At 36.2% G+C, this 21,532-nt stretch overlaps 1 protein-coding gene across 1 annotated transcript in view; it reads left to right on the top strand.

Annotated features, from left to right (window-relative positions):
* The window catches only part of SLC4A7 (solute carrier family 4, sodium bicarbonate cotransporter, member 7), an 88,804-nt gene extending 68,386 nt beyond the window's left edge, over window positions 1-20,418 (top strand). The window contains exons 23-25 of the mRNA XM_010842154.1: window positions 3,773-3,904; window positions 7,985-8,082; window positions 16,198-20,418. Coding sequence (XP_010840456.1) covers window positions 3,773-3,904; window positions 7,985-8,082; window positions 16,198-16,279 — 312 coding nt within the window. The 3' untranslated portion in view covers window positions 16,280-20,418. The remainder of the gene's footprint in view (window positions 1-3,772; window positions 3,905-7,984; window positions 8,083-16,197) is intronic.
* The last annotated feature ends 1,114 nt before the right edge of the window (window positions 20,419-21,532 follow it).

Here is a 21,532-nt window from a genome sequence, read left to right as displayed (position 1 = left end):
CAGCGTGACCTCTTCTTAATTAATTACAGCTGCAGCAACCCTGTTTCTAAATAAAGTCTCATTATGAGGTACTAGGGGCTGGTACTTAAATGTTTTCCAGAGGGACACAAGTCGACCCTTAACAGTATTGCAGGACATAAAATTAAGACCTGAACAGATAGAAACATACACCATAGTCTTTGTTTTGGGTACTTATTAGTATTATTAAAATATCACTTCTAAGTATATAGTTCACTAATTTTATTTGCATGTATATTTGTGTCTTAGGGGCAGAAGGGTGGTATCAGTGAGAACTGGGTAATTTTAAAGTTCATAGAGAAAAATAGATGCCAGAGCCACAACATGGATGGTGGAAATACTCTGTGTCCTATTGGGGTGTGGGTTACAAAAGTATGTGTAGTTTTCAGCAGCATCAAACTCTATATATGATATTTTTAGATATGTAAATTATATACTAAAGGAAAATATAGTTGCAATAAATATCAGAGAATAACACAAGAAAGGTCATTAGAATTCCTGGTTGGGTTGAGGGTTGAAGGCCTTGATTCTGTGCTAATGCCATAGTGTTTTGATAACTGAATATTTACAAGTTGCCATCAAGTCAGCATGGCTAACACAGTATGAAATCTCATAAGAATTGACAAATAGATCTGAAAACAGGACTAATGACTTCAGAAATTTATCAGAATGTATGAGAATTTACCACCTGAATATTTCATTAAAGGCAGTAAATTCACTTAAATGGAAAAATAATAAAAGATTAGACTGCATACTGGGAGCTAAATAAAGTTGCTGAGTGAGTGAGTGAAAGTTGCTCAGTCATGTCTAACTCTGCGACCCCATGGACTGTATAGTCCATGGAATTCTCCAGGCCAGAATACTAGAGTGGGTAGCCTTTCCCTTCTCCAGGGGATCTTCCCAACCCAGGGATTAAACCCAGGTCCCCCCCACATTGCAGGTAGATTCTTTATCAGCTGAGCCACAAGGGAAGCCCAAATAAAGTTGCTATGTAATATCAAATTCCGAAAGAAATAGTAAATCAGTTCATGATTTAAATTTTAAAACAAGTTATAGTAAAAATTTAGAAAACTATTCATATAATTGAGTGGTTGAAGATAATTTTTCAAAGAAGGTAGGGAAATCTAACAGTGAAAGAAAGATGATATTTTTGACCACATGATATTTGTTTTGTATGTCCTTAGTAAAATCAGATTATGAACTGGGAGAAAATATTCGTTACATATAAAACAGAGAGTTTCTATCCAAACTACACAGAACTTGTTAGAATTTCATGAACAGCCGTCAGTTGAAAACCAACTGGAAAAAAAGGCAAAAGGTAAGAAACAGTAAGAACAGAAGATGGAAAACTAGGCAGAATACTCTTTGACATAAATTGCAGCAATGTCTATTTAGATCCACTTCCTAGAGTAATGAAAATAAAAACAAATGAACAAATGAGACCTAATCAAACTTACAGACTTTTTAACAGTGAAGGAGACCATAAACAGAACAAAAAAGACAACCCACAGAATGGGAGAAAATATCAGGAAATGATGTGACTGTCAAGGGGTTAACCTCCAGAGTACCCAAACAGTTCATGCAACTCAATATCAAAGAAGCAAAGAACCCGGATCTAAATAGACATTTCTCCAAAGAAGACACGTCACCGATGGCCAAAAAGCATGTGAAAAGACGCTTAGCATCGCCAGTTATCACGCTGGTCCTCACTTGTGTCGACTCTTTGTGACCCTGTGGACTATAGCCTGCAGGGTCCTCTGGCCATTGAATTTTTCCAGCAAAAATACGGGAGTGGGTTGCCATTTCCTGTTCCAGGAGATCTTCCCTACCCAGGGATTGAACGTGGCGTCTTTTGCATTGGCAGATGGATTCCTTACCACTGCGCCACCTGGGAAGCTAATTATTAGAGAAATGCAAATTAAAACTACAGTGAGGTGCCTTCTCACACTGGTTAGAATGGCCTTCATCAAGAAGTCTACAAACAATAAATGCTGGCGGACTTCCCTGGTGGTCTAGTGGTTTAAAAAAAATTCACCTGCCGGTGCAGGGCACATGGGTTCAATCCGTGGTCTGGGAAGATGCCGCATGTTGCAGAGCAGCTGAAACTCATGTGCCACAACTTCTGAAGCCCTCGCACCCTGGAGCTCATGCTTCTCAAACAAGAGAAGTCACTACAGCGAGAAGCCCAAGCACCACAACTAGAGAAAACCCACGCACAGCAACAGAGACCCCGCACGGCCAAAAATAAATACATTTTCAAAGAGTGCTGGAGAGGGTGTGGCAAGAAGTGCACCTCCCTGCAATGTTGATGGGAATGTAAACTGAGGCAACCACTACGGAGAGCACTACGGAGATTCCTTAAAAAACCAGCGCTGTGTAGGAGCCAGCAGCCCCGCTCCTGGGCGTATATCCAGAGAAAAGCTGTAATTCAGAAAGGTACATGCCACCCCTATGTTCATAACAGCACTGTTCACAGTAGCCAAGACATGGAAACAACCTGAATGGCCATTGACAGAGAAATGGAGAAGAAGATGTGGTGTGTATAAACAATGGAATATTATTCAGCCATAAAAAGAACAAAATAGTGCCATTTGCAAAAACATGGATAATCTAGACATTATCATACTAAGTGAAGTAAGTCAGAGACAGTCAAATATCATAGGATATCACTTATTTGTGGAATCTAAAAAAAATAATAATAAAAAAAATTTAAAAATTAAAAAAAAAAAGATACAAAGAAACTTATTTACAAACCAGAAACAGACTCACAAGCATAGAAAACAAATTTACCATTACTAAACGGGAAAGGTGGTGGGGAGGGATAAATTAGGAGTTTGGGATTAACATATATACATTACTGTATATAAAATAGAGAAACAGCAAGGTCCTATTGTATAGTACAGGGAATAACTCAGTATTCTATATGGGAGAAGAATCCAAAAAATAATAGATTCATGTATATGTATAACTGAATCACTTTGCTGTACACTGGAAAATAATACAACATTGTAAATCAACTCTACTCAAGTATAAAATAACAATAAAAATAAAATAACAAATTAAAAGTAAAAAAAAAAAAAAGAAAATCAAATTCCCAATGAACATTTGAAAACATCTTCAACCTTTAAGCCCACCAGGCTCCTCTGCCATGGGATTTTCCATGCAAGAATACTGGAGTGAGTTGTCATTTCCTTCTTCAGGGGATCTTCCCAACCCAGGGATCGAACCTGCATCTCCTGTGGCTCCTGTATTGGCAGGCAGGTTCTTTACCAGCTGAGCCACTGGGGAAGCTCTTAGCAGCAAAGAAAAGCAAACTAAAGAATATTGTGTCTTTTTCACAAACATAATTTGTAGAGTCAAACCTAATGCTGGAAAGTGGGTTCTCTAATGCCTTGTTGAAGAGATTTTAAATATTATATCTACTTATATAATGTAAAGTCATCATAAAAAGTAATAATCTTGTTTGTGAAGATAATCATTATGCTTAATCTGCTTTATAATTTTATACAGAATTCAAGGGACTTATATAGGAAAAGGCTAAAAACATAATTTTCTTTATATCTTTGAGCAGAAAGTTGAAAAAGATAAATAGATGACTAGGTTTCTTTGAAATAAGATGATGTATAAAGTAATTTTAAAATAAACTATATGAAGTGCTTTTTTATTTATGATTTGATAAACACTTTTTCTCCAGGTGATATAATTTATATATTTTTAGATATTACTGAATATTCTTTCACTTACTTTTTTAAAGGTTCTTGCATTAGTCTTTGTTCGCAAACTCATGGATCTGTGTTTCACAAAGAGAGAGCTTAGTTGGCTTGATGATCTCATGCCAGAAAGTAAGAAAAAGAAAGAAGACGACAAAAAGAAAAAAGAGAAAGAGGTAAAAAAAAAAAAAATTTCAAATGTACACTATTAACTGACTGTTTAATATTTTATACCAAGTAGTAAACACTATTATAGTCACTTCAGTGGGAATAAACTCTTTCAGTCCTCCTAAGAACCTTATTATTAAAAAGTGTTCAATTCAGTTCAGTCACTCGGTTATGTCTGACTCTTTGCAACCCCGTGGACTGCAGTACGCCAGGCCCCCCTGTCCGTCACCAACTCCCAGAGTTTACTCAAACTCATATCCATTGCGGAGAGGGCAGTGGCAACCCTCTCCAGTACTCTTGCCCGGGAAGTCCCCCTGGATGGAGGAGCCTGGTGGGCTGCAGTCCACAGGGTCGCACAGAGTTGGACACGACTGAGCAACTTCACTTTTCACTTTTCACTTTTCACTTTCATGCATTGGAGAAGGAAATGGCAACCCACTCCAGTGTTCTTGGCCTGGAGAATCCCAGGGACGGGGGAGCCTGGTGGGCTGCCTATGGGGTCACACAGAGTTGGACATGACTGAAGCGACTTAGCAGCAGCAGCAGCAGCAATGTGTCCATTGAGTCAGTGATGCCATCTAACCATCTCGTCCTCTGTCGTCCCATTCTCTTCCTGCCTTCAATCCCTCCCAGCATCAGGGTCTTTTCAAATGAGTCAGCTCTTCGTGTTAGGTGGCCAAAGTGTTGGAGTTTCAGCTTCAGCCATAGTCCTTCTAGTGAATATTCAGGACTGGTTTCTTTTAGGGTGGACTGATTGGATCTCCTTGCAATCCAAGGGACTCTCAAGAGTCTTGTCCAACACCACAGTTCAAAAGCATCAATTCTTTAGTGCTCAGCTTTCTTTATAGTCCAACTCTCACATCCATACATGACTATTGGAAAAATTATAGCCTTGACTAGACGGACCTTTGTTGGCAAAGTAATGTCTTTGCTTTTTAATATGCTGTCTAGGTTGGTCATAGCTTTTCTTCCAAGGAGCAAGCATCTTTTAATTTCATGGCTGTAGTCACCATCTGCAGTGTTTTTGGAGCCCCCCAAAATATAAAGTCTGTCACTGTTTCCCGATCTATTTGCCATGAAGTGATGGGACCTGATGCCATGATCTTCATTTTCTGAATGTTGAGCTTTAAGCCAACTTTTTCACTCTCCTTTGTCATCAATAAGCTCTGTAGTTCTTCTTCCCTTTCTGCCGTAAGGGTGGTATCATCTGCATATCTGAGGTTATTTATATTTCTCCCAGCAATTTGGATTCCAGCTTGTGCTTCATCCAGCCCAGCATCTCTCATGATGTACTCTGCATATAAGTTAAATAAGCGGGGTGACAGTGTACAGCCTTGACGTACTCCTTTTCCTATTTGGAACCAGTCTGTTGTTCCATGTCCAGTTCTAACTGTTGCTTCCTGACCTGCATACAGATTTCTCAAGAGGCAGGTCAGGTGGTCTGGTATTCCCATCTCTTTCAGAATTTTCCACAGTTTATTGTGATCCACAGAGTCAAAGGCTTTGGCATAGTCAATAAAGCAGAAATAGATGTTTTTCTGGACCTCCCTTGCTTTTTCTCTGATCTAGCAGATGTTGGCAATTTGATCTCTGGTTCCTCTGCCTTTTCTAAATCCAGCTTGAACATCTGGAAGTTCATGTTTCACATATCGTTGAAGCCTGGCTTGGAGAATTTTGAGCATTACTTTAAAAAGTGTTCATACTTTTATTATTTCCAGTTTACAAATAAGGAAACAGAGAGAGAGACTAGTAAGTAGACCGTCCTAAACACAGGCTCTTACCCATTTTACCAACTGGCCCTCGGCCTTTACACAGAGATACTTTAGAAAAATTACATATGATATGTATATAAATCAATAGCCGTAAGAATTTACCAGGTAACACAAAATAATTCTACATCACAGTCTTCCATCTAACATAACCTTAAATGTACATGAGTACATTTTAGCATTCATTTTAATTTTAACAGCATTTTAATAATCTGGCATATATAAGGACAAAAGGTGGCATTAAGTAGATACCTTTTTATAGAAAATGTAGTAAAATTTTAGTTTTTATATTCAATATTATGTACCCTTAGTTGATTTGTATACTGAGATTTACATGAATACTCTATACTGAATTTGAATGTTTTAACAACCAGCTCAGTACGGCAACCAATTACAAAGGGCACACTTGAGTTATGTAGCATAGATGATTCTGTTAATTTCAGTGCCTCAGTTCATTTTCCCAGTCAGAATATTGTTTGAAAATCAAAGATAAGATAATACATTTTTAAATGTTGTATAGAAAGTTAAATAGATCTCAAAATTGCTGTTTTTTTTCCCCCTAATTTTTGATAGAAATCAGCACAATTTATAACTTGTGTTGCATAGTATTTATGAAAAAGCATTTATTAAATTTGCAGACACATGCTTTTAGAAACTTGTTGGCATTTTTTCATGGTTTGATTATTCAGTGCTGATTTATGGCAAATTACTGGTTTTATGTTTACTTTTAAATAAAAATTGTGACTTTTTAATGAGGATATTAATTGTGAAACAGTTAAATTGAGTCTCCAAAATTTTTAAGAATTTTGTTTCCTTCAAGGCTGTATATATATATGTAAACATAAGCTTTTGATGATTTTTCAAATAGGATATAATTTATTTATAAAATACTTAGGTAAAATTGCTTGCTCATTACTTCCTATATCACTTAGAATAAGGTCATTTGCATATCACAAAACAAAAGCAGAGCTGCCTTAAACACAAGAGTTTTTCTCTTTGTCCTGTGAAAGGGATCTTGAAAGTTAAGTGACCTTGTGTGGTGGTTCCACAGTTGTCAGGAACTCTGTTAGTTTCTCCCAGCGCGGCGTAGACTTTGCATCCTCAGCATCCTGTGGTGGGTCAGAGTGGCTGCTGAGCGTGGGCTGCGTTTGCAGCGGAGTCAGAGACGGTGGGAGGCGGCAGCAGCAGTCCGACCGTGCTGCCCAGAAACGGCATCCAGGAGGTTCCACTGGCACCACACTGAGCTGCAGGGAGTGCTGAGAAATGTAGGCTTTATTGGTTTTTAATCTTACATTGTTTTTGTTAAAACCAGGTACATGGTCACCCCCAAGTTGTGGGATTTCTTTTCATAAGACGGGTGCTCTCTCCGTGTCTCCTGTACTGCCCCCTCTCCATCCTCATTAGGGTTGTGTCATGATTTGGGTTCATGTTTCTTAGCTTAGGTGTTCTCGACTTGAGGGGATGGTCAGAAAAGGGGCTGCTACTGGCAACGTATGGCCTGTTGTACATCCTCCATAGACAGGACTGGCTCCCAGGACAAGCAGTTGTTTGGCTCTAAATGTCAGTGTTGCTGAGACTGAGAAACCCCCACCTTATCCAAGTGAGGTTTTTGCTTATATTGTATTGTAATGAGAGCCATGAGATTTCACAAGATTTTGTTGCTCATTGTACATGGTGTGTACGTGCTCAGACATGCCTGACTCTTTGCAGCCCCATGGACTATACCTGGCCAGGCTCCCCGTCCATGGAATTTTCTAGGCAAGAATACTGGAGTGGGTTACCAGTTCCTTCTCCAGGGGATCTTTCCAACCCAGGGATTGAACCCGCATCTCTTGTGTCTCCTGCCTTGGCAGTCAGATTCTTTACCACTTGTGCCACCTGGGAAGCCCCCCTCTCATTGTGTACCTGTGTAATAGTTGATAATAAAATTTATGGAGATTTTCCTGGCAGTCCAATGGTTAGGACTCTGCACTTTGAATAGTCAGAGAACTAGGATCCCTTGTGCTATGTGGAGTCGCCAAAAGTAATGCTAATAGTAGTAAATTTTAAAAATAAAATTCATGTAGCTAAATTGATATTTAAATAGTACTAATGATTAACTCCCATAGCTGGAAGGTATAACCCTTAAAAATTAATCTTTACAAGTGATTGTTTTCACCTTGTGTTACAAGTATGTGTTCATAATAATGAAATTTTCAGTCATGGCAAGTTAAATAAATATTGTCAGTTTGGTTGTCTGATTCTTTAAGATGTTGATATATTAATTGGTCCTGGAAATATTCTGCGAAAAGTTACCTCTACCCGTCTGTTCTTTTCAAGGAAGCTGAACGAATGCTCCAAGCTGGTGAAGACACTGTGCACCTTCCATTTGAAGGGGGAAGCCTCCTGCAGATTCCAGTAAAGGCGCTAAAATACAGGTGAGATGCAGCTTTGCATTTTAAAATGTGCTTCATTTACACGACAGTTGGATAAATGAGCCATGCGGTGTGTCTCTAAAGTCATGATGCCTATTTTTTAAACAATGACAAACACTGCACCTGACGTGTAGGCTGAAGGAGGGCTTCCTGCAGGTGGAAGAGGAAGTTGCTCACTCCTTCCCCTCCTGCTGACAGCAGCAGAATGCAGCGGGCAGGGAGAGACCTTGGCTTCCACGTCCAACACAGATTGTCCTGTCGTTCTCACTCCTTCTGTTTCAGTGAAGTTTAAACCCAGTCTTAGGATACTCCCATGCTCTCAGTAGTACAACTTTATTTTTTTCCCTTGCCCTCATTATGACGGAGGTTGGTGTGTGCTAGAAAATAACGCTTGTGGACGACCTTCCCACAGGTGAGTGTTTAGAGGCCCTGGAACTCTCCTTCAGTTTTCAAAGGTATCATCTGCCCATTGCCAGTGAGGGCTCATACTAGGGAAAAATTAATGTTTATCATACATGATTTTGGCGATTTGTATTAAAATCTACAAACTAAATATATAGGTTGGGAAATGTAAGCCTTTTTTTTAGCTTTAAAAACTTCTATGATTTATTTTTTTATTTTTTTAATATAAATTTATTTATTTTAATTGGAGGCTAATTACTTTACAATATTGTATTGGTTTTGCCATACATCAACATGTATCCACCATGGGTGTACACGTGTTCCCCATCCTGAACCCCCCTCCCACCTCCCTTCCCATACCATCCCTCTGGGTCATCCCAGTGCACCAGCCCCAAGCATCCTGTATCCTGCATCGAACCTGGACTGGCGATTCATTTCACATATGATATTATATATGTTTCAATGCCATTCTCCCAAATGATCCCACCTTCTCCCTCTCCCACAGAGTCCAAAAGACTGTTCTATACATCTTTGTCTCTCTTGCTGTCTCGCATACAGGGTTATCGTTACCATCTTTCTACATTCCATATATATGCGTTATTATACTGTATTAGTGTTTTTCTTTCTGGCTTACTTCACTCTGTATAATAGGCTCCAGTTTTATCCACCTCATTAGAACTGATTCAAATGTATTCTTTTTAATGGCTGGATAATACTCCATTGTGTATATGTACCACAGCTTTCTTATCCATTCATTTGCTGATAGACATCTTGGTTGCTTCCATGTCCTAGTTATTATTAACAGTGCTGCGATGAACATGGGGATACACGTGTCTCTTTGAATTCTGGTTTCCTTAGTGTGTATGCCCAGCAGTGGGATTGCTGGGTCGTATAGCAGTTCTATTTCCAGTTTTTTAAGTAATCTCCACACTGTTCTCCATAGTGGCTGTACTAGTTTGCATTCCCACCAACAGTGTAAGAGGGTTCCCTTTTCTCCACACCCTCTCCAGCATTTATTGCGTGTAGACTTTTGGATAGCAGCCATTCTGACTGGCGTGAAATGGTACCTCATTGTGGTTTTGATTTGTGAAGAATTGATGCTTTTGAACTGTGGTGTTGGAGAAGACTCTTGAGAGTCCCTTGGACTGCAAGGAGGTCCAACCAGTCCATTCTGAAGGAGATCAGCCCTGGGATTTCTTTGGAAGGAATGATGCTAAAGCTGAAACTCCAGTACTTTGGCCACCTCATGCAAAGAGTTGACTCATTGGAAAAGACTGATGCTGGGAGGGATTGGGGGCAGGAGGAGAAGGCTGGATGGCATCACTGACTCGATGGACGTGAGTCTGAGTGAACTCCGGGAGTTGGTGATGGACAGGGAGGCCTGGCGTGCTGCAATTCATGGGGTCGCAAAGAGTCGGACACGACTGAGCGGCTGATCTGATCTGATCTGATCTGATAATGAGTGATGCTGAGCATTTTTTCATGTGTTTGTTAGCCATCTGTACGTCTTCTTTGGAGAAATGTCTGTTTAGTTCTTTGGCCCATTTTTTGATTGGGTCGTTTATTTTTCTGGAATTGAGCTGCGGGAGTTGCTTGTATATTTTTGAGATTAATTCTTTGTCAGTTGCTTCATTTGCTATTATTTTCTCCCATTCTGAAGGCTGTCTTTTCACCTTGCTTATAGTTTCCTTTGTTGTGCAGAAGCTTTTAATTTCAATTAGGTCCCATTTGTTTATTTTTGCTTTTGTTTCCAATATTCTGGGAGGTGGGTCATAGAGGATCCTGCTGTGATTTGCCTATGTTCTCCTCTAGGAGTTTTATAGTTTCTGGTCTTACGTTTAGATCTTTAATCCATTTTGAGTTTATTTATTTTTGTGTATGATGTTAGAAAGTGTTCTAGTTTCATTCTTTTACAAGTGGTTGACCAGTTTTCCCAGCACCACTTGTTAAAGAGATTGTCTTTTCTCCATTGTATATTCTTGCCTCCTTTGTCAAAGATAAGGTGTCCATAGGTGTGTGGATTTATCTCTGGGCTTTCCATTTTGTTCCACTGATCTACATTTCTGTCTTTGTGCCAGTACCATACTGTCTTGATGACTGTGGCTTTGTAGTAGAGCCTGAAGTCAGGCAGGTTGATTCCTCCAGTTCCATTCTTCTTTCTCAAGATTGCTTTGGCTATTCAATGTTTTTTGTATTTCCATACAAATTGTGAAATTATTTGTTCTAGCTCTGAGAAAAATACCTTTGGTAGCTTTATAGGGATTGTATTGAATCTATAGATTGCTTTGGGTAGTATACTCATTTTCACTATATTGATTCTTCCAATCCATGAACACGGTACATTTCTCCATCTATTAGTGTCCTCTTTGATTTCTTTCACCAGTGTTTTATAGTTTTCTATATATAGGTCTTTTGTTTCTTTAGGTAGATATATTCCTAAGTATTATTCTTTTTGTTGCAATGGTGAATGAAATTGTTTCCTTAATTTCTCTTTCTGTTTTCTCATTATTAGTGTATAGGAATGCAAGGGATTTCTGTGTGTTGATTTTATATCCTGCAACTTTACTATATTCATTGATTAGCTCTAGTAATTTTCTGGTGGAGTCTTTAAGGTTTTCTATGTAGAGGATCATGTCATCTGCAAACAGTGAGAGTTTTACTTCTTCTTTTCCAATTTGGATTACAAATTTATTTCTTTTTCTGCTCTGATTGCTGTGGCCAAAACTTCCAAAACTATGTTGAATAGTAGTGGTGAAAGTGGGCACACTTGTTTGTTCCTGACTTTAGGAGAAATGCTTTCAATTTTTTACCACTGAAGATAATGTTTGCTGTGGGTTTGTCATATATAGCTTTTATTGTGTTGAGGTATGTTTCTTCTATTCCTGCTTTCTGGAGAGTTTTTTATCATAAATGGATGTTGAATTTTGTCAAAGGCTTTCTCTGCATCTATTGAGATAATCATATGGCTTTTATTTTTCAGTTTGTTAATGTGGTGTATTACATTGATTGATTTGCAGATATTGAAGTATCCTTGCATCCCTGGGATAAAGCCCACTTGTTCATGATATATGATCTTTTTAATGTGTTGTTGGATTCTGATTGCTAGAATTTTGTTAAGGATTTTTGCATCTATGTTCATCAGTGATATTGGCCTCTATGTAGTTTTCTTTTTTTGTGGCATCTTTGCCAGGTTTTGGTATTAGGGTGATGGTGGCCTCATAGAATGAGTTTGGAACTATGATTTATTTACACATCTGATTCATCTGTATATTTATTCTGTTTACAAATAGCCATATATAGTACAAAATTCAGTTTTAGAAGGTATATAGGTTCCTTCCTTGACCAGTTAATGGAAAATATTGTTAATATCTAATTATCTTGCTTCAACCTTTTTTCATTTTTAACTTTATAGTTTTTACAGAGGTCACATTTGGACTCTATGTGTTGATTAGTTTTGAAAATGAATTCACAAATAATTTTTCTCTAATACTTTTTACTATTAATTTTTATCATGGGTATCCTTTCATGATTTTCCCTCAAATTTGTATATATCTTAAATGCCAAGTATAGACATTTTGATATATCCATGTATAGTGCTCTGCTTCTCTAGATTCTGTAAATGTTTATTAAATGAATCAATGTATTGACTTTGTGCTAAAAAGAGGGTGCAAGTGAAAGTCTTAGTTGCTTAGTCATATTTGACTGTTTGCAACCCCATGGACTGTAGCCCACCAGGCTCCTCTGTCTATGGAATTCTCCAGGTAAGAATACTTGAGTGAGTTGCCTTTCCCTTCTCCAGGGGATCTTCCCAACCCGGGGATAAAATTCAGGTCTCCTGCATCGGAGGCAGATTCTTCAGCGTCTTAGCCTCCAGGGAGGTACAAAAAGAATATAGGAACTGCCATGGTAGTTACTGGTGACTCAGCAGTTTGCTGAGATGTTGGCCACTTAATTTCTGTAGGACCTACATTAGCTTTTCCTTACTGTGATCACACATGGACCTTGACAAATATAAGTGGAGTCCATACTTATACTTTCTGATATTTAACAAAAAGAATGGGTATACATACATATATTTACTTTGTCTAATCATGACATGAGCCATGATTAATGCCATTTTGCTTAAAACTTGAACATCCAGAATGCCAGGAATTGGCTGACCTGTTTGTCTGCCAGAACTTTAAGTCTGCCTGCTTTGGATTTGTTTGTGTGTGTGTGTGTTAGTCACTTAGTCATGTCCGACTCTGCAACCTCGTGGACTGTAGCCCGCTGGGTTACAGTGGAATTCTCCAGGCACAAATACTTTGAGTGGGTAGCCATTCCCTTCTCCAAGATTTGGATTATATGCCATAAAAATGAAGTAAGATAACTTAGCAACATAGGAAAGCATTTGGAAACTGTAAAGTCTACAAAATATGAAAATAATTTATTGAATGTAGACAAAATTTTTTCTATCTAGTTCTTACTTTGGAGGTAAACAAAGTGTCTACTTTCTTCAGAGAGGGAGTCTCAATTTCTACTAATGGGAAAGTAGGGAAGAAACATTTAGAACCTAGAAAGTGTTTCAGGAATTTCTCTTTTCAATTATTGGAAGTTGGCAACTGAGCAAAGAAACATTTTCTTGGGGTAGACCGGGTTTCAGGTACTGCCATGGTGAATCTGGGTGTCCAGATGTGTGCGCTTGTAAAAACTTGGTAAAGCAGCCTTGGAGACTTTCCAGAGATTCTGTCACTCATTTCTGCGGTCTTCCATCATCAATGATGTGCAGACTTAACGTGTGAACAAAGGCCTGCTCTATAGCCCTTTATAACCTGGCTGCCACCACAGTGTAATTTAACATCTGTTTTGACATTTGTATTCGTTGTTTGTTTGCATGAAATATTTTTGTTTGGGTGAAGAAAAAGGACTTGCAAGTGTGTTTCTATTAACTTCCTAGTACTTTCTTGTTACTTGGGACTGACAACCTTAAGCCCCAAGTTACTTATGGATGTCTTCATTACTGGACTTGGGGCCTTGAGGTAATTTTTGCAGTATTTCATAGAGACACAGTATAATTACATTTGTTTCTTACAATGAAAGGAAGTATTTTGTTCTTTGGATTTTGATAAATTTTATATATTAATAGTAACACTTTGAGGCTACCATATTACTGATATTGTAATAACCAGCTAAAAGTGGTACTGACAAACCTTTTTGGTATTTTATCTGTTGAAGTATTTTAATTTCTAATTTTAAAGCATCCCATTTCCCAGAATTCTTTTTAATGATTTGTAAAAACTTTGAAAAAAATGTTTTAAGTCCTAGTTGTTACTTTTCTTTATGTACTTCGGATAGTTGTTTGCTGCAACTGGAATTTGTGCAGATTATAAAAGTTTTCTAATTGACTTGATGCTGTATCACTTTTTATATTTAAAAGCACATTAATATATTCTTTCGCGTTATTTTAATAGTATACTTATAGCCAAGATAATCACCTTTGAGTATCATTGCCAAGTTAATTAGTCTCATTCCTAGTTTTGATTATAAGGAAAGATGCAGTTCCCTATGAGACCTTTATAATAGAACTCAAAGTACTGATATCTTGCTGGACCTTGGTTTAAGTGCATGGCAAAGAGTTTTCTCCATTTTAAGTTGATGAAAGCAAATATTATGTAGATAATAAGAATGACAGTATTAATGCTTTTGCAAGTACTGAATACTAACCAGAAAGTGTGTTTGTTCTTCAGTGTTGATCCCTCAGTTGTTAACATATCAGATGAAATGGCCAAAACTGCACAGTGGAAGGCACTGTCCATGAACACTGAGAATGCCAAAGTAACCAGACCTAACACGAGGTAGCTGTGACAATTTATGCATTTTCTAACTGTAGCGACTTCTAGTTTACTTATGGATAGCTATTTAGGAAACCATTCAATTTAACTCAATTTACGTAATTTATATTCTCCTTACTTAACAAAACCAACATTTTTTTCTTCCTCTTTCCTTCTTCATCTGTCCATCATTTTACTGTGTCCTGGAGCAGATATGGGTACTGATTTTTTTTTTTTTTTTTTAAGTTTATAGTTGCCTACTTCAAAAAAAAGAATTGGCATTATATTGTAATAAAAATAAATATATACATATGGAATAAATATATAAAAGATCAGAAACCACACAAAGAAAAAAAATTACTAAGGGTTGAATACTAAAATAGAATGCTGCCTCAGTTATGCTCTGATGGTCCCCCCAGAAATATACCTTGTTCTGTTTTGTTTCAGCCTACTCTATCTTCTGATGAGGTAAACATTTTCCTAGGAGATACTTGTAAGAAATTTAATCCATGATGGTAAAGGCCATTTAGTTTTATAATGAACCATGTATTACACAACTGTTTCATAACCCCTTATGTTTCTTGTTATGTAATAACTCTTTTTTTCTTTCTTTCTCCCTCACTTTAAGACCTAAACTTTAGGAATTCTGACTTGATAATCATTAGTACTTTAACCCCTCATGTCTCTGGAGAAATTAGGTATTATCCTGTAGAATACTCAGTCTTTCAGAGTCAACAGAAACTTATTTTGTGTATACTTTGTTCCAGACACTGTATTAGACATATATGCTTTATTAGACTGTATTTGCAGCTTGGATGTCAGATTAAAACTTCCCGGCAAGCAGTCACAGGTTTTTCTCCATCTTTCCCTGCCTCCTTTAGAACTTTGCTTCTGCTTAATCTTTGTTACCAGATTTTTTTTTTTTGCTTTTCTCCCATCATTTCTTGAGTTTTAATTCTCTAAGCTAGACTGTTTCCTTCACTTTTATATATGATCTCAAAAGTTTTAAAGTTAAACTTTTTGTCATTTTGGATTATTTCATGCAGCCCAAATTTCACTAGATACTCTTTTAGTAATTTTTAGTAATTTTCAACTCCTGTCAGTACCCCTGGCCCACAATGTTAGTATAAAGACCTTAGACTAATATTATTTTGTCTTTTGTAAGTACTTCTGCCTTTCATTCAGGTTGCCCCTCAATTCAAAATAGCTTAGGAGGAAAGAGAATGTTTTGTTATGTTGTTCAACATAAGAATGTTTGAGGTGTCTTCTTCAGTTTTGTCTGGAGAAGGCAGAAAACCATAGCATGTTTCTATATTTTGAAAAATGTTCAAAGCCCAGATATTCTTATTATAATTAATCAGTTAAATTCATGTACACAGAATCATTGTTTTTGATATTAACTTGAAAATGTAGAATCTTGTATTTGTGAACTTTGGGGAGATAAGGTTTGGAAATTTGTTCCATTTTGCAGGAAATTATCTGATGTTTATTTATACTGACAAAGGTTAAATAATTTTTAAAATATTAAATATTTAAATAGTTGTTTAAATTATTTAAATTTGATTAAATGTTTGTCAGTAAAAGTCAAGTGTTACAACTGTTCATATATAAAGTAAAACTATTAAGTCAGGCGTAGTCTTCATACCCTAACCAATTTTGAGTTATAAGAAAATGTGAATTTCAGTGGCAAAAATATATATTAAAAAGCTAAGACTTTTTAATATTTGCCTTTGGGCATCAAAGTTTACTGATATGAAAAGAAAGCAGTAAGATAGTAATGGCAGCTGGTATGTTTATAGTATGAATAGCCATGTCAAAGGTATTATGGATATTTACTGTTGGCCATGTGTGAATGTAATATTTGACCATTTCAAAATTACTTATTCTCATTCTTTGTTTTAAATAGCCCTGAAAAACCTGTAAGTGTGAAAATAAATTTTGAAGATGAACCAAGAAAGAAATACCTGGATGCTGAAACTTCATTATAGATTTGAACCAAGAAGAATTATATATACAGATAGATTAGATACATATACATATATGTGTGTGTATATATAATGTGTGTGTTTTGTGTTGCTATATATAACAATATTGTATGTCATGCCCCTTATGCGTGACTACTGGGTTTTTGGTGTTTTTTTTTTTGAAGTAGTGTCTGAAGTTTGTTAGGAGCACCATGGAGACTGTGTTTATAATGAAATGGTCTCTTGGAAGTGAGGTACATGGTTCTTACTAATCAAATATTTATTTTTCTGTTGGAAGTTTTTTTTCTGTTCTGCAGTAGAAAAATGTGGGAAAATGCATTCACTCTACTTTTCTTTAAATCTGTTCTTTAAAAAAAATAATCTTTAAATCTATTTAAATCAGTGGCAGTTCATACCAACCTTAAGTGATATGTGTTTTGTCCATATTTTTAAATTTTTTCCTTGAGTTGCTAGAAATGTTCCCATATGACTTCCCTTCTGCTAGCGCGCTGAGGGGAGAGCAGGGCGCTCTGCCTGTGTGGGGGCGCGGATGCCACTGCGTCCCTCGTCCTGTACGCGCCCATCACGTTTCACGGTTTATGGGAACCTTCTGGCTGCAGAGCTACAACAGTGGAAGCTTTCTAGAGAAGACCTACAGTTTTGACCTTTATATTTTTGAAATGTATTTTAAACCTTAAAACGCCCACATCTAGTTTTCCATTCTGATAAACAAGTAAAATTGCAAGTGATTTTATAATTTAACCCTGGTACCAGTCATTAGTTAATGAATTTTAAAAGCTATAAAATACCAGTTTAAACTAGTTAAACTTTGTTGCCTTTATAGAATTTTTTTCTATATCCTAATACCCTTTTAGAGCCCCATATGCCCACTCTGTTCTCTACTTTTGATGTCTTTTATGTAAAATGTGGTTAGTTTGTATCAGGTTCAAGTTCTTGATTATTTTTCTGTAAGTATAATTAATCAGGAGTCAGAATTCTCTTAAGTGGGTTAACGATCAGTATTACTTTCTTAAGAATTACCTTTCGTTTTCTCTTTACGTTGTTCTTTCTGTTGTATAGGTAATGTTTAATAGATTGTTATCTGTGATTTCATTTTAAGATATTTAATTTATTTTAATTGATATGATGCTTAAATGTTATATAAACATTTGAAAAGATGACACATATAGAGTAAATTTAATGTAGACAGTTGGTGCTCACTTGCGTTTATGGTTTATTATCTGAAAGCAGTTGATAGATTTTACATCTTTGATATAAAGCACTGCCATATTTGTATTTTAAAAGAAATTTAGACTTACTATGTGTATAGCTCAGATTGATGACATTCTTCCTAGTTTGTGTTTGTGTGTTTTATTTAGATTTTGGTTTTCTGAGCTGTCTTTTTAACTTCTAGCAAATCTTTTTAGTCATCTTTTATATACTTTTTAGCTCCATATGAAATAAATAAATATCGTTCTTGTTAAGCCTGTAGGACTGGATGAATGGGGTTGTGAAACTGATTTGGCAAAAGGATGATTTCTAAAAACCAAACGAGTATTGAGAAGCCACTGAAATACTGAAAATGATAACATGAATGTAAGGATGAAAATTTCAATGAAATCCCAGTGCTCTCTTTAATCAGTTCTAATCAAAGTACAAAAGTATGAAGAGTTGATCTTACAGAAGATCATGAGCGATGCCCAAAGCTGATGTTTTAGCAATTCTAGCAATCCATTCCAAACTACTTAACATGAAATTTCCACATCTAAGACCATGTTACCCAATTCTAGTTAAAATAACGGATTCACCTTCTGCCTCATGGGAGGCTGGAAATGTAATTTTCTTTAGAAAGTGTAGCTGGCATCTTTTGGCGCTGCCTGAAGAAGAGAGATGCTGTGGTACTTGGTGAGAGAGTGGTACCCATGGTGCTTGTTACTGTTACGAGCTTCCAGTGAAGTGAGTCCTTTTTGTTCATAGCAGCATAATCCTTTCCAAAGACCCCAGTATTTGCTGCTACAATTTTGTAAACTGCCCTGATTAACCTGAACAAGATGATTTCCTCACATCATTTCCTTGGGTCTGGACGTCACAGGGTTAACAAAGTGTGCTTATTTTACAGGAAGTATATTTTAAAATTTAAACTGAAACCTCCTTGGGATCATAGTGTTTATGTGATTTTATTTAATTATGAAAACTGGCTATCCAGTGCCAGAAAAACCATGACTTACAGAATGCTTTGCACTCCATGTTTTTACTGTTTTAATTGTAAAATAGTTTCTGCTTTCTTTTGACTACTTGACTTACCAAATGATCCGATATGACTACTCCATTGAAAAGCAAAGCTAATTCATGTTTAAGTAATAGCTTGTTTTATGTGGCTATGATATTTTCCCACCGTTTTTGGAAAATAACCATCATGGATAGCATTCTTTGAAAGATAGTGAAAACTTTTATTTATACTTATATTGATTTTTAAATGTTGCCTTAAACGTGTATAGATGAGCAGTAGTGATTGCTATGTACTGATTTACCTCAAGGTGCAAAAGTATTAATAAACCTGTGCATATTCCATTTATAAAATAAAGTCATAGAAACAGCCCTGCACTTCCTCAGATGCCTTGGTCTCCAGGATAGAGCTCAGAGCTGCTGAGTACCTGGGCTGTGGGGCCGCTCAGGACACTCTTTCTTCCACCGGTTTTATTTATTATAGACATCTGTTTACAGAGACTAATAACATCCTCATGTTGACCATCTGAAATTTAGTTTCTTTTGAATACTATTTCACTCTAATATTGCAGCTTTGGGGAAGACAATGAACTCTAGTTACTTCCTTGTGATAGAAGAATGATGCTCTATATTCTCTAATATTAGATACACAAAGTGAGGTGCGTGATCTGTCTAATGGCTGTTGTCTGTGTGAGTGTGCCTGTGTGAATGATGTGGTCAATCATAAATCTCTCCATTTGTTTTAAAAAGCTGTGGCATATCATTGTTCATATTTGCCAAGTCTATAAAATGTGTAGGACAATTTTTTATGTGCTAATGCATGTATTTATAAAGCAGATTTCTTTACCACTCAAAATTACTAACTTTTCCTTTATCCATTTAAAAAACCATTTCTGTTTCTTCCATATACCCAAAGTTTATGTATATATGTAATAGCTTTCTAACCTTTTCCTTTTGCAAAAAGTAGGTTCAGAATTCTGTAAAAAGAAAAGTGGTTTCTGAAACAGAGGTATGACACCAGAGCTTGCCGTTTTTAAAGGATTGTATCATGTACAACAGTTATGTAAATGTGCTCAACAGTATAACATGTGAATCCTGTTTTAAAGTGCTCAGATTTCGGATGTATAAGCCATTGATATAACATTGTGATTCAAAAATGTTTAAATTAAATAATTTAATGTTTTAAATTTATTTATGTAGATCACATCATTGTTATCATATGCAATAGAACTATGTGAACTGTTTTTTGGTTTAGTCCAACAACTATTTATTTTTTTAGAAAGTTAAAGACTTTAAGGACATTCAAAATTTTAAATAGTGTTCATAATTCAGAACTTGGCAATTTTAATGTAAAGTTGGTACTTTTCTAACTTTAAAAAGTAATGTAAAAAAAAAAAAATAATGTAAGTGTCAATAGTTGGAAATGGAATCATCTAAAGATAATTTTTTAATTTAATTAGCATAGATTGACTTCTGCAGTTGACTTAGAGTAATTGTTGTTTTTTTAATCAGATTTTTGTGCATTGATTGATTGTTGTGGTTTTCCTTTTGTTACTTTCATATTAAAAGGTATTTTTTGTTTTGTTTTGGGGGGGTTTATCTTCCAGTGTTTACTCCGTTTAAATAAATAGAAATTGAATTTATTGTTCATTTATACAGTATTTGATAGCTTGGTATAATAAGAACAGTACAGTTCAAATTTTTATGACTTTTATAATTATCAATACAATGATATTTTCTATTATAATAAAATCCAAAGTAAATTAAACATTTAAAATGTAGAACTGATATTTTTAATCTATATGAAGTACAAGTATCTACCAGTCTAGAATGTGAATAATCTTGCTTTTCAAATCTGTTTCATAAGATTAGAAGAAAACTATTTTTTGGAGATGTTATTGAAGTTGAAAGAGCAATAAAAGTCTACTGAATCAGTCGTTGAATATTGTCTTTACTTTGGTATTAGAAGAGCCCCCCCTACACGAGAGGGGATGGGGAAAAAGCAAGTAATTTCTGTTTGCTGCCTCCTGATTTTCCTGTGCTTTAGTAAGCAGGAGACAGAAAAGAGGAAACAGTGAGAGAAGAAAATGAAACAAAACAGTGTGTGTTTCACCATGATTTTGTGATACTTAAGAAATAATGAAATTAAAGCCCTTTAAGATAGGCTGGTCCAGTATAGTCCCTATTTTAAGACACATCTGTTTAGAGTGAGAATCTTACAATGTGGAGTGTAATAAACACGCATCACATTGCATGATGGGTAATGAGCATATCTCAGGTGTGCTTTTCTTTTTTGTTTTTAGTGATTAATTTTATTATGGATTTTTTTTTAGTAATAGCCAATGACGGGGTTTGGTCTGTCTTCCACTAGGCACATATGGAGCACTTCTTCCTGTGTTTTCTGGACTTGCTGTAAGGTTTCTGATTTCCCACAGTGAATCTGATAACCTTTGGGAGTGAGATGGAAAAAAGTGCTTAAGGTTTTGGAAGCTTCATTTGAAAGTTCTGTTTACATTTACTTGAGGGAAGAAATATTTTTTGTCAATGTATTATCCCCAGCTACAGAGCCCTGAGATTTTGTGGGCATTGAGGGTGGGGAGAACAAAGAAAACGGTGAGTTGCCCACTCAGTTTTGTTTGCTCTGGCTCCTTAAGGCAGGTCTGATCTCTCCAGCATCAGTTCTGTGACCTTCACATCACTAACTGTGCTTTTCATGGAAACACTCCTATTGTTTGGAAAACCTTCCTGTTTCTCTGCTGTTCTTTCAAAGCTCAGCGTGAGTTGTGCCTTTTCTTATAGTTGTGCTCTCCGTGTGCTGTCTGCTGTAAGAGCGTTTTCCTGCCTCCACTCAAGAGTGTGTGTCTGTGTTTAAAAATACTCTCTTACTGTTTTTGTTCTTTTCCTAGCCCAGTGGTCTAGGGGCATTTTAGAAATTTGGGGAATTGTTTTTTTGTGTGTCTTCTTGTTGATTCTGAATATTTATTTCAATATCTATTTAAGGTACTTTTGTTTGTTCCTTATGTTAGTTATGACATTATACTATTTTACTTT

This window comes from Bison bison, unplaced genomic scaffold (assembly GCF_000754665.1).
Source record: "Bison bison bison isolate TAMUID 2011002044 unplaced genomic scaffold, Bison_UMD1.0 scf7180017864171, whole genome shotgun sequence".
Taxonomy (NCBI): domain Eukaryota; kingdom Metazoa; phylum Chordata; class Mammalia; order Artiodactyla; family Bovidae; genus Bison; species Bison bison.
The sequence above is the reverse complement of the archived record's forward strand: the minus strand, read 5'-3'. Positions and strand labels throughout refer to the sequence as shown.